Here is a 14,541-nt window from a genome sequence, read left to right as displayed (position 1 = left end):
ACAGCAGGGGATCAGAAACACATTAAAAGACATCATTAATATTCACAAAAAAAGAGAAGTGAAAGGCAGCGGGTGTAAAACGACAAAGGTGTCGGGTGCAGGAGTGAGTTTCTTGCATCTTGAAGCGTGAGAAGGAAGCGTCTTGTGTTCGTGGTTCTGCGCAGAGGTTTGTGCAGATCTTCCTGATGCGCAGCTACACATTGATCTTCTGTATCTCTTCCAGCAGAGCTGTGGAGGAAACACAAGAATCGCAGCGTGTCAGAGCAGGATCACATCACTGTATTTCTGTGACGAGGAGCAGAGGAACCCGACTGACCGCTGATGATCTCGTCCTTCACCTTCTGCAGCTCCTTGCGCATCTCCTCCAGGATGTCCTGCGGTCAGAGAAGGGTGTTTTCAGTGCTGGGGAAAGTTACTTTTAAAAGTAATGCATTACAATGTTGCATTACTCTCTAAATACAACTAACTAATTATGTTGTTTTGTAACTTTTGATGTTAATAATGCGTTAGTTTACATTTGATTTACTCTTTAAATCTCGGCAGGGCTTACTTGTTTGTTTTTAATATAAAGAGTTCTTCTTTTAGAAATGTATAAGCCCGTTCACACTAAAAGTGAAGTGAATGCGGCTCAGGCTGAAGGAAATGTAAATTCAGGTCTGTACAGTAGAGGGCGCCGCTCAAACTAATCACATGAAGAATATGACACAGGAGAAGAAAGATCAGCAATAACACATCAAACACCTATTTTGATTATTGGTATGATTGAACTGGATCATAGAAGGTTAATAAAATTTAATTAAATACATAAATTATATTTGTCTTATTTAACATATTTAATCATTGCAGGTTTGTATTATATTCTGTGTTTGTATTTCACAGTTTTTACTGGTTTCGAGGAACACTGAATGTGTTTCTGAGTAAACAGATGTTCATATTGAGTCTAGAACTACAGTGAGATCATGTTCACACTCAACACTGTACACTGACTCCTGATCTCTGTCTCCATGGCAACACCAGAGCTGTCACTCAACACATGGATACAAAGTAACTGATGTCACTGATCTGAAAAAGTAACTCTAATATTTCCTTCTGAATTAAAAAAGTAATTTGTTACTTTACTAGTTACTTTGAAAAGTAATCGGAATACAAAACTTGTGTTTTTTGTAACGCATTACCCCCAACACTGAGTGTTTTAGAGGAAGTGTGTGTGTGTGTGTGTGTGACGGTGTTGCTGACCTGTTTGAATTTCTCCATGTCTGTGGCGTCTGCTATGCTGCTGCCAGGTCTCGTCCTGCAGGAAGAAGCCAAACACACGGATCTTACGCTCGATCTTCAGACGCTCAACAGCAGAACTCAGTGAAGCGAAGCGAGACGTACCTGTTCAATGGAGCCGCAGTCGCGGGAGACACCGGGCTCTTGTCCTGACTCTTAGAAGCTGAATTCACCCTGTTCAAAACCAGCTATCGTTAACCAAAACTAAAACGATTACACTATAGAACTCATTTATCAGAACATGTTTGCGAACTGCTGAAATATTAGAGGGTAAAATACAAAATGACCAAAAACTTTAAAATATTGCCAACCTCCTGAAATAAGTTTATGTACTAAAATTGGAATAAAATTAAATAAAGCTAAAATTTAAATACAAATAAAATTAACTAAAAGCTAAAATAGAATATATCACAAATACTGGATTAAAAAATAATAAACTAAAATATATATTTGATTTGGAAACTAAATTAAATAAATGTAAATACTAAAATCACTAGATTAAATAAAATTAACATGTGAATTGCAATAAAATTAAAAATGTTAAAAATGTAAGTATTTTAACTGAAATAAGTTTACAAACTTAAAATAATAAATTGAATAAAACTAAAACTAAAACTCATTTCTTAACTGAAATGAGTTAAGAAATATTTTTATAAAACATAAACAAATTCTATTTTTTTTAAACAAATACAAATTCTGTAACCAGTGTTATTGTAAACTAAAACTATTAAAAATACTGTTAAATGAAAGAAAGCTTAAATAAAACAAATATTAGATTAATAATTAAATAAGTTTAAGTACTACAATTGATGGCTGAAATCAAATTAAAACTGAAAGAAAAAATAAAGTCAACCTATTTAGAATTTTGAAAAAATAAAACAAATGACAAAAGCACATAACCACATAACTAAAATGAAAATGAAAACTGAAAATATAAAGGTAACAGTCAAACACCCCCGTCTGAATCACACAGGAGGTTTATTGAAGCATCAGAGATCCTGTTTTTACCGTGACACAGACGACGGTTTCTCCCAGGGCTTCTTCACCACATCTGGTTTGTCTGAAAAGAGAAACATGAAGACTTTGAGGTCACAATCTTCACTGTAAACAGGAAGTGCAGTGAGATGATGAAGTGATTTGATTCTCACCTGCAGCTCTGGAGTCATTGTTCACAGAATCAGCCTGAGAACAGAGAGAGAGAGATCAGATGAACTATCAGTCACACACACACAAACAAACACAACTCTCACATAAACACACACACACACACGACTCTCTCTCTCTCACACACACACACACACACACAACTCTCTCTCACACACCCTGCAACTCTCTCTCTCTCTCTCTCTCTCTCTCTCACACACTCACACGACTCACGCTACTTGTTTCTTCCTTCTTGACCACTGGAGCGTCAGAAGCTTTTTTCCTGTAACACACACAGATGAAGATGAAGAGTGTGTATTCACACACACACACACACACACACACACTGTAGCAATATATATTGTTGCTGAGGCAGCATCAGTTTCAGATTGACTCTAAACGGCACATGAGCAACTGGAGGAGATTTTTAGATGGCTACTTCCTGTCTAAGCGAATAGTTTCGGGCTAAATTTATCGATATGTGTATATAAATGTGTGTATATATGTATATATTTATACTGCAGAGCAAACACCATATGATTGAAGTGGCTTTAAACTGACCGTCGAGCGAGAATTGCACTCATTTCTCCCATCAGTCCACCTCCTCCTCCTCCTCCTCCTCCTCCTCCTCCTCCTCCTCCTCCTGAGCTGGCGCTCGCTGCAGGAGCTGCTGCTCCACTGTCAGTGTCCTGCACACACACACACACACACACAGTCAGGAAAAGACAGTTAGAATAAATATTAGACACCATATTTTACACAAAATATTTTACTAAAATGTTATAAAAAAAAATACTATATACATATATTAGATATGCACCATTACTTCACTACATAATTTCTCATCCGATTATCCAGAATGATATTTGCCGATATAGACAGCAGAAATTTCTAAATAATATCTACTGATAACGTTACCTATAGCCGATTATCCAGAAGGAAATCTGGCAATACTGTCAGCTGAATATTCAAAATAATATCTACTGATAACGTTACCTATAGCCGATTATCCAGAATGATATCTGCCGATATAGACAGCAGAATTTTCTAAATAATATCTACCGATACCGTTACCTATAGCCGATTATCCAGAATGATATCTGCCGATATAGACAGCAGAATTTTCTAAATAATATCTACCGATACTGTTACCTATAGCCGATTATCCAGAATGATATCTGCCGATATAGACAGCAGAATTTTCTAAATAATATCTACCGATACCGTTACCTATAGCCGATTATCCAGAATGATATCTGCCGATATAGACAGCAGAATTTTCTAAATAATATCTACCGATACTGTTACCTATAGCCGATTATCCAGAATGATATCTGCCGATATAGACAGCAGAAATTTCTAAATAATATCTACTGATAACGTTACCTATAGCCGATTATCCAGAAGGAAATCTGGCAATACTGTCAGCTGAATATTCAAAATAATATCTACTGATAACGTTACCGATAGCCGATTATCCAGGATGATATCTGGCAATACTGACAACTGAATTTTCTAAATAATATCTACCGATACCGTTACCTATAGCCGATTATCCAGAATGATATCTGCCGATATAGACAGCAGAATTTTCTAAATAATATCTACCGATACTGTTACCTATAGCCGATTATCCAGAATGATATCTGCCGATATAGACAGCAGAAATTTCTAAATAATATCTACTGATAACGTTACCTATAGCCGATTATCCAGAATGATATCTGCCGATATAGACAGCAGAATTTTCTAAATAATATCTACTGATAACGTTACCTATAGCCGATTATCCAGAATGATATCTGCCGATATAGACAGCAGAATTTTCTAAATAATATCTACTGATAACGTTACCGATAGCCGATTATCCAGGATGATATCTGGCAATACTGACAACTGAATTTTCTAAATAATATCTACCGATACCGTTACCTATAGCCGATTATCCAGGATGATATCTGGCAATACTGACAACTGAATTTTCTAAATAATATCTACCGATACTGTTACCTATAGCTCATTATCCAGAATGATATCTGCCGATATAGACAGCAGAAATTTCTAAATAATATCTACTGATAACGTTACCTATAGCCGATTATCCAGAATGATATCTGCCGATATAGACAGCAGAATTTTCTAAATAATATCTACTGATAACGTTACCGATAGCCGATTATCCAGGATGATATCTGGCAATACTGACAACTGAATTTTCTAAATAATATCTACCGATACTGTTACCTATAGCTCATTATCCAGAATGATATCTGCTGATATAGACAGCAGAATTTTCTAAATAATATCTACCGATACCGTTACCTATAGCCGATTATCCAGAATGATATCTGCCGATATAGACAGCAGAATTTTCTAAATAATATCTACCGATACTGTTACCTATAGCCGATTATCCAGAATGATATCTGCCGATATAGACAGCAGAAATTTCTAAATAATATCTACTGATAACGTTACCTATAGCCGATTATCCAGAAGGAAATCTGGCAATACTGTCAGCTGAATATTCAAAATAATATCTACTGATAACGTTACCGATAGCCGATTATCCAGGATGATATCTGGCAATACTGACAACTGAATTTTCTAAATAATATCTACCGATACTGTTACCTATAGCTCATTATCCAGAATGATATCTGCTGATATAGACAGCAGAATTTTCTAAATAATATCTACCGATACCGTTACCTATAGCCGATTATCCAGAATGATATCTGCCGATATAGACAGCAGAATTTTCTAAATAATATCTACCGATACTGTTACCTATAGCCGATTATCCAGAATGATATCTGCCGATATAGACAGCAGAAATTTCTAAATAATATCTACTGATAACGTTACCGATAGCCGATTATCCAGAATGATATCTGCCGATATAGACAGCAGAAATTTCTAAATAATATCTACTGATAACGTTACCTATAGCCGATTATCCAGAAGGAAATCTGGCAATACTGTCAGCTGAATATTCAAAATAATATCTACTGATAACGTTACCGATAGCCGATTATCCAGGATGATATCTGGCAATACTGACAACTGAATTTTCTAAATAATATCTACCGATACTGTTACCTATAGCTCATTATCCAGAATGATATCTGCTGATATAGACAGCAGAATTTTCTAAATAATATCTACCGATACCGTTACCTATAGCCGATTATCCAGAATGATATCTGCCGATATAGACAGCAGAATTTTCTAAATAATATCTACCGATACTGTTACCTATAGCCGATTATCCAGAATGATATCTGCCGATATAGACAGCAGAAATTTCTAAATAATATCTACTGATAACGTTACCGATAGCCGATTATCCAGGATGATATCTGGCAATACTGACAACTGAATTTTCTAAATAATATCTACCGATACTGTTACCTATAGCTCATTATCCAGAATGATATCTGCCGATATAGACAGCAGAAATTTCTAAATAATATCTACTGATAACGTTACCTATAGCCGATTATCCAGAATGATATCTGCCGATATAGACAGCAGAATTTTCTAAATAATATCTACTGATAACGTTACCGATAGCCGATTATCCAGGATGATATCTGGCAATACTGACAACTGAATTTTCTAAATAATATCTACCGATACTGTTACCTATAGCTCATTATCCAGAATGATATCTGCTGATATAGACAGCAGAATTTTCTAAATAATATCTACTGATAACGTTACCTACAGCCGATTATCCAGAATGATATCTGGCAATACTGTCAGCTGAATATTCAAAATAATATCTACTGATAACGTTACCTATAGCCGATTATCCAGAATGATATCTGCCAAAATAGACAGCAGAAATTTCTAAATAATATCTGAATATTTGAAATAATATCTACCGATACTGTTACAGATAGCCAATTATCCATGGCTGATTGTGGAAACAAATTGCTTTAATTTTTAAAATAATTCATAATCTATTTATTTTTTAATCAAAAATGTTGTTTTATTTCAGTTAACAATTTTTTTATAATGTTAGTTAATAATGACAATATTTGAGTTAGTTTTAATTAAAATAAATCATTTATTGATTTTAGTACTTAAACTTATTTCATTTTTAGCTTATTTATTTATTTTATCTAATATTTGTTTTATTTTCTTACCATATTTGTGACCCTGGAGAACAAAAGTAGTCACAAGTCACTGGGATATATATTTGTAGCAATAGCCAACAATACATTGTATGGGTCAAAATGATACATTTTTATTTTATGCCAAAAATCTTTAGGATATTAAGTAAAGATCATGTTACATTAATTTTTTTTTAAATGTCCTACCGTAAATATATCAAAACTTAATTTTTGATGAGTAATATGCATTGCTAAAAACTTCATTTGGACAACAAAGATTATTTTTTCAATATTTAGATTTTTTTTGCACCCTCAGATTCATCTTTGATGGAATATAAATGATGATATATAACAATTTCAAAAATATGACTGGTTTTGTTGACCAGGGTCACATATATCCAGGTTTTCAAAGACAAAAACAGCTGTTTAGATTTTGAGTTGTTTTAGCTTATTTTAATGTTTGTTTTTGCCTCATTTCAATTCATCCTGAGGCCCCAGGTTGAACAGCTAGCTGGTCACGTGATCAGATCTGTAGCTGTGATGCATCATGGACAACAGTGAAGGACCGCCTACTCACCTGTCAATCAAGCACTACAATCATAGGAAAGCTCAGACAGACATACATCTCATTAATCATCAGATGATCATGTGACTGACCCTGGCCACTTTGCGTAGTTTTGCTCCAGCGAGCGCTCCGGCCAGACCTCCATCACCTCCTCCTAACCCTCCTCCTCCTCCTCCTCCTCCTCCTGAGGGTGGGGGTGGGGGGGCCGGCGGGCCTCCTCCTGAAGGAGGTGGTGGTGGGGGGGGAGGCGGTGGTCCTGGAGCGGGTGGAGGTCCAGGGGGAGGAGGAGGTGCAGAGGCGGGGCCAGGAGCGGGAGGAGGACCAGGAGGCGGGGCCGGAGCAGCAGACGCCTGTCTCTCTCTCTCCAGTCTCTCTCTCTCCTGCTGCTCCTGTCTGAGACACACATCCCACAGAGACACATGCTCAAGAAACATTTCTGATTATTATCAATCTTGAACACAGTTGTGCTGCACAATATTTTTGTGGAAACTGTGATACATTTTATATTTCATGATTCACAGATGAACACAAAGTTGAAATGAAGGCAAACTGATTTGTGCAGAATGAATGAAGTAAATCAAGGCTGATTTTAATGTCATGATGAAGGTTGATGGTTGTACCTCCTCTTCTGCTCTATCTCCTCAGCGCTCGGGCCGTTCTGAGGCGGTCGAGGAGGAAGAGGTGCACCTGTGAACACAAACCAAAACCTCTGAACAAAAAGCAGTTTTTACATGTTTTACGGCGAGGCACTACAGACAAACCAGTGTGTTTTCATGCACTGGTCGCCTGCTTGCTTCCACTAGAGCAAAACAAACATTCTAATAAATACACATTTAATATTATATTTTACTGAATGTTGTCGATTTGCGTATGTAAAATTCCATTCTTTAAAGATTCTTTAGCTTCCATAGTTTAATTCCTCTCTGTATTCTGAAGGTTTGTTGATATGTCACTCACACTGATTTACTGTATAGCACATATTTCTCCTAAAAACACATTTTTCCCCCCTAAAGGGCTCTCACCGGCGTCTCCGCTGAGCATGTCCAGAGCGTGCATCATGCCGCTGGCGAACTGAGCCGCGTCCTCTTTACTGCCGAAGTTCAGACCCCAGACCTGCCGTGCGTCCCGCCACTGGTGGAAGGTAGGAGTGGCCTGATTATACTTGATCCCCCGGATCAGAGGACAGTTAATGACCACCTGAAGAGACACACAGATGACAGACGGGATCAGATCTTCATCACACACACACACACACACACATACAGGAGCCGCTGGTTCCCATATATGTGTGTGTGTGTTCATTCATTTCTCCCTCTAATTATTGAATCTAATTAATTAATTAAAATCTTCAATAGTTAGAGGGAGAACTTAATGAATGACTAAGTAACTAACTAAATAAATAAACATTAGGACAAGTAAATAAAAAATACATATTGTTTTATGAAAGAAACTTTTGTACATTTTAAAAATCTTTAAGATTATTTTTTTTTCACAGTTCTGGCACCATCAGCAGGGATGTAGACTCCACTCATAATTATGTTTTCCTCTCTGACACTGAGTCTGAATCTACTGATTGTCCTGTGTTTGTGGTGTTGTGCAGAAGACAGTGAAGCGCCACACTGACATGATTTACAGGAAACGAAAGACAATTCAAAAGCTGTGAGACTGAAACGTCTCTGAGATAAACCACCGAGATCTGTGGCTGCCGGGACGGCACATAACACGCCACTTTCCCATGATGCCCAGCACGTACATTCACAGCAATGACAACACCCTTTACACACACACACACACGCTTCCTCCTCCATCATGCTGTGGCTTCACACACACACATACACACTAAACTTCTGATAATTATCTAATCTCGTCTCACACATTAAGCACAGGTTTTAATGGTATAAGTCAGAGTTACCTGCTGATCGGCCTGTTGTTTGCGTCCCACCACCCTGAAGCTGTTGTTACTGGGGTTCTGGAAGATGTGAACCCTGCTGATGGACTGAGCACCAGAACCGGCCGGTAACCAGCGCTTACTGCCGTCATCGTACAACATGACGGTGGCCCGCGCCTGACAGATGCTTTGTTCTCTGCAAACACGACATGAAGATCAGACACTGAACAGAGACTTCACTCCGTACATTACAACATGACAGAATCAACCTGATCACATTAGTTACAGAAGGCACACAGTGATTCTTTTCCTCAGTATTTAAGAATATTTACGATTTCATAAATTAAGATGCATTTACTGGAGATACACAGTGGCTTAAAAGATGAAGTCTGGTTTTCTGAGAAACTGAATACAATTAAGTGAGTTTATGATTAAAACAAGAACAAATACCAGTAAGAGGGAACAAAAGCAAGCAAGATAATACTTAAAATCACTTAACTTTTAAAAACCATCAGATAACTCTTAAAACTGTCTGATTACACTTAAAACACTTAAGAATGGTATGATAGAGCTTAAAACACACATTAAAACAGTCTTAAAATAATGCTTAAAAATATCAATTAAAACACTGTCTGATAACGCTTAAAACATTTAGAACATAAAATGTCTGGTAGCACTTAAAAACACCCAAAAATATTTCTGATAATGCTTAAAAACAGTAAACAACTCTCTGATAACATTTAAAACTTTTAAAACTGTCGGATAACACTTAAAATATCTTATAAAACTTAATAACACAAACAAATTATCAGAAAACAAATATCAAAACATTTTTTTAAACCTTTAAAATAACACTTAAAAAACTGTCTGATAATGCTTAAAAACACTTAAAACAGTCTGATGGCACTTAAAAACACTTAAAACACCTAAAACTCTGAAAACACTTGAACATTTTTTTTTACAAACCACTTAAAATTACACTTAAAATTGTCTGATAACACTTATAAATGTCTGACAACACTTAAAAATAACACTTACAAACCAGTTTCACTTAAAAACATTTATAAATGGTCTGATACTACTTAAAACTCCTAAAACACTTAAAAAAAACTAAATTGTCTGATAACACTTAAAACAGTCTGATAAGGCTAAAAACACTTAAAAACATTCAAAACTGTCTGATAAGCTTTAAAAAACACTTAAAATTGTATGATAATACTTAAATATACACTTGTAAAAAGCTATCTGATTACACGTATTAAAACACTCACAAACTGTCTGATAACATTTAAAACTTAAAATTGTCTAATAACAATTAAAAACACTTAGAAACACTTAAAACAATCTTATTATGCTTAAAAACAGACTTATAGCATTTAAAAATAACTTTAAAATAACACTTAAAATTGGCTGATAACACTTAAAAATGTGTAAAACTGTCTGATAATGTTAAAAAACACTTAAAACATGTAAAACCTATTGGATAACGCTGACTAAAAACCCTTCAAGCTGTCTGTTAACATTTAAAACACTTAAAAATGGTCTTATAATAGCTAAAACACTTTAAAAAATATTTTACACAAAATACTGCTGATTTGCAAGAAAGGCCTTATAATACCTAATTTGATGATGCTGAGTTTGGAAATAGTTAGAAAAACGTAAAAATAAGAATGAAGATTTTTCATATACTCATCAAAATAACAAAATGAGTCAAATTCAAAAGTTTTTTAAAATGATAAAAATAATTTATAGTATATTCAGAATATATCATTTAACTTTATAAAATATGCTTTTCCACAAAAGCACCCACAGATGCGGCTGAAATCAGCGGGTTCATATTTTGCACCAGCTGTAATTCTGACAATGACATAAGCAAAAAGCATCAAATAATATCATACATGTTAAAATATGAGCAAATAGTTGTAATCTGGCTCAGATTCAGACAGGAATCATGCTGATTAAGGGGCTTCTTCACCACACAAATGAAATGTGTCATGTTTCGTAAAAAAAAAAAAAAAGAAAGAAAGAAAAAAAGTGTGACGTGACAGAGCAAAACAGCTGCTATTTTTGGAATCAGAAACAAGTGAAGTAAACACTACATAAAATTAAATGTCATTTCAACATTAAATAATTTAGTTCAGGCAAGAATTTAAAGAAATAAAGTAAATTAAAGTTTGTATCAAGTCGGTGAAATTGTTATATTTGCAAGGATTGCAAACAAGAAAATATCTAAGTTATGATCCTGTTTTTCCCATCATGCACTGGGACATGAATAATTCAAAAGGTTACATTTTTCACTGTTTGATGATTGCTTTTGTTGTTACTGTTTTCTTACATCTTTCTCCTGAAGACGCCGCTCAAATACTCTCCACTGATTGCTACAACTATAAATAAATAAAATAATTAATGAATCCAATGAAGAATGCTTTGGAAAATGACAAAAGTACTGATGAAAGGCACAAAAAATGTCATTTTACATGTCAAATGAGATAAAAAAAAACTTTTGCTTTTATGAGAACAACTGTACAGTTTAATCTTTCAGCATCTGAGGTGTGAAGCTGATTGTCATGAAATAGCAGCATGTTCACACATATAGAAACTGATCACACACGCTTTGAGCACACGCATGCGCTGCGACACACTGATATTGTGCAGAAGAGTGTGTGTGTGTGTGTGTGTGTGTGAGAGGATGTGGGAAACATTGTCTGTCCTCCTGTGCAACACTCTCAGTTAAACAACGTGACACAATACTTGACTTCCGCTCAAGTACAACAGCTTCATCTCTGATCATTTACAAACAAATCAAACACCACAATCACTCCAGCATCTGACCCAGAGTCACCAAAGATTCACACACACCGAGACTCGTTTGTTGTTGGGGTCACTGTACATTATGCAGTTCTGAACACAGGCTTTAAATGTGTTGAGAAGTGGAAGTGAGAGCAATAAGAGACAGCAAGAGGAAGCAGAAGAGCAGAAGTGCATCTGAATGGAGGACTGAGTCATGCTTTGACCTGATGCTCTGATCTGAGGTGAGAAGACAGAAAGACCATCAGACACTGAACCAGGAGCGTCACCATCACACATCACAACCAGATCACAACCAGATCACAGGAAACACGCTTCTCTCACAGTTAAAATTATACATTTCTCTTTTATGCCAAAAATCATCAGGATATTAAGTAAAGATCATGTTCATGAAGATATTTAGTAAATCTCCTACTGTAAATACATCAAAACTTCATGTTTGATTAGTAATATGCATTGCTAAGAACTTCATCTGAACAACTTTAAAGATGATTTTCTCAATATTTAGATTTTTTTGCTCCCTCAGATTCCAGATTTTATAATAGTTGTGTCTCAGACAGATATGATGACAAAAATGATGCATTAGTTATAGTTGACCGTTCCTCAACGTTCACAAACAGAAGTTTTAAAAGCATCCAGTCATCTTGTCACAATGTTTTAAAAGGTAACAAAAAAAAAAAACATTCTCAAAACGTTCAAATAACATCAGAAGGAGATTGTGAGGATGCTGAGCGCAGGAGGTTTTCTCTCAACACTGGAGTGAAAGTAATGAGCAGGTTCTCTGTTAGCTCTAGACTTCCTTCATTGGGTTTCTCTTGGATTCATGAATCCTAAACTCTGCCTGCGATTATTCATTAGAGTTTATGCAAACGAAATGAAGGAGATCAGAGATCAGCGGTGTATTTCTGTCTGAGATCGTGAAAAGGTGAAAGGGAAGCGTCTGATGACTGACTGTAAAACTGATGAACAAACCCTGACTGAACACAGATGAGGATGTGCACTTCTATTCTTTTATACAGTATATATATATATATATATATAGCTAGTTATTAATACCTCTAACCCTAAAAGAAAACTTCCTGCATTTTTATTTGCATTTAACTAATCAACATCAACTCACTTCACATTTTGATCCTCAGAATATGTGCATGGTTCAGGTGTGTGTGATCAGATCAGATCAGATGGTAATATCAGGGCACTTTAACATCACCAGACTCAAGTAATCTAACACACTTCCTTCCTTTGGTGTTACCACGGTACAGTGACCAAAAAAACACTTCTTCTCTGACGCAGTTGCCTTCGGCTTGCTTAGCTGGCTTTTTTTTTATATTAATATTCGGTATAATTACTGATTTGATGGCACTGAAACTATCAGATGAGAATAAAACATGAACTGAATTGATTTGAATGAAGACAGTAAAATGAAGGTTGTAAAACTAAATGTGTCTAGTTTTCTTGCACTGATTAGACATTTCCTCACAACATGCATTATTTTCACCCAAAAGTAGTGCTTGTCAAATGATTAATCACCATTAATTACATGCAAAATAAAATTATGTGTTATATAATATGTGTGTGCTGTTTATATTTATTATGCATGTATAATAACACACATACAATATTTCAGATATATGTTATATACATTTTATGAATATAAATATATACATGTAAATATTTTTATGTGTGTGTATTTATATATACACAGTACACACACATCTATTATATAAACTAAAACTTTAATTTCGTATGATTAATCGTTTGACAGCACCTCCTAACATTCTTCATATTATAAGAAAATTAAAATTGTCGTTATTTTAAGGTTACAAGTACAAATATCATAAGAACAAATATTAATAAGGGAAGACCGTTCCATAAACATTTTGTCTGAACATTTATATATAACGGTTAAAAGTTGATGAATTTGGCAACACTGACTGTTATTTTCCTGTTTATCACTGTGAAGCTGCTTTAACACAAACTGTACTGTACAGAGCATTATAGAAATAAAAGAGACTTAATATAGAGATTATAATTATGTGTGTGTGTGTGTGTGTGTGTGTGTGTGTGTGTGTGTTCAGAGTCATCTTTCACACAATCAGATGGTAAACTAGCAGGAAGAACAGAGCTAACTAGTTCAGTCGAGTGTGAGTTTGCTGCTTCACTTCCTCAATGATGGAGAATGAAGCAGGAAGCAGATGAAAGTCAAACTGAGTCAGAAATGAAATGTTTCATTATCATTAAGAGGAACTCTCTCACAGATTGGTGAATTCTAGAGAGAATCCGCATGAGATCATCATTTAAATACATCTCTATGTCTGTTCCATCAGTTTTCTAAGTCAGATTCTCGTCCCTGAACTGCTCTCTACTGTGATGATGAAGAACTGAAGGATCTTCTGATCTGAGCTCAGACTAAAGATCCTCAGTCTCTTGAGTTACAGTGAAACATCTGCGCGGAAGATCTGACAGCGATCGCTGATGTGAGCTCGAAACTGCTACAAATGAACTGAAGTTTCTTCTGTGGTTCAGAAACACTACATCGACAGCTGATCTTTCCAGTCATCAGGTGTAAGAGTCTGGAGATTAAAGTGTATGAGACAGAGTTTTGGACTCACCCCATTACTGATGGAGCTCGATCTCACCCGTGCTGCTGATGAAGACACAGACAGAGACACTCAACATCCGCTCGACATCAAACATTTCCTGGTTTAGAAGAGAAGAGGGAAACTCGATCAAACACACACTGC

At 35.6% G+C, this 14,541-nt stretch overlaps 1 protein-coding gene across 2 annotated transcripts; it reads right to left on the bottom strand.

Annotated features, from left to right (window-relative positions):
• Positions 1–58: 58 nt before the first annotated feature.
• On the bottom strand, positions 59–14,507 carry LOC113110092 (vasodilator-stimulated phosphoprotein-like). Of its 2 annotated transcripts, none has more exons than XM_026274106.1 (13): positions 14,410–14,507; positions 9,014–9,185; positions 8,124–8,298; positions 7,722–7,788; positions 7,194–7,494; positions 2,977–3,104; positions 2,641–2,698; positions 2,421–2,454; positions 2,281–2,332; positions 1,378–1,446; positions 1,237–1,291; positions 317–374; positions 59–228 (listed from the first exon to the last, which is right to left on the bottom strand). In XM_026274106.1, the coding sequence occupies exons 1-13, from the start codon at positions 14,412–14,414 to the stop codon at positions 194–196; spliced, it is 1,209 nt and encodes a 402-aa protein (XP_026129891.1). In that variant the 5' UTR covers positions 14,415–14,507; the 3' UTR covers positions 59–193. The 2 variants fall into 2 exon arrangements, with proteins under 2 accessions (XP_026129891.1, XP_026129892.1); XM_026274107.1 differs by having other exon boundaries at positions 2,650–2,698; positions 14,410–14,506.
• Between the last annotated feature and the right edge of the window lie 34 nt (positions 14,508–14,541).

The sequence above is a fragment of the Carassius auratus genome, chromosome 10 (genome assembly GCF_003368295.1).
Source record: "Carassius auratus strain Wakin chromosome 10, ASM336829v1, whole genome shotgun sequence".
Taxonomy (NCBI): Eukaryota; Metazoa; Chordata; class Actinopteri; order Cypriniformes; family Cyprinidae; genus Carassius; species Carassius auratus.
The sequence above is the reverse complement of the archived record's forward strand: the minus strand, read 5'-3'. Positions and strand labels throughout refer to the sequence as shown.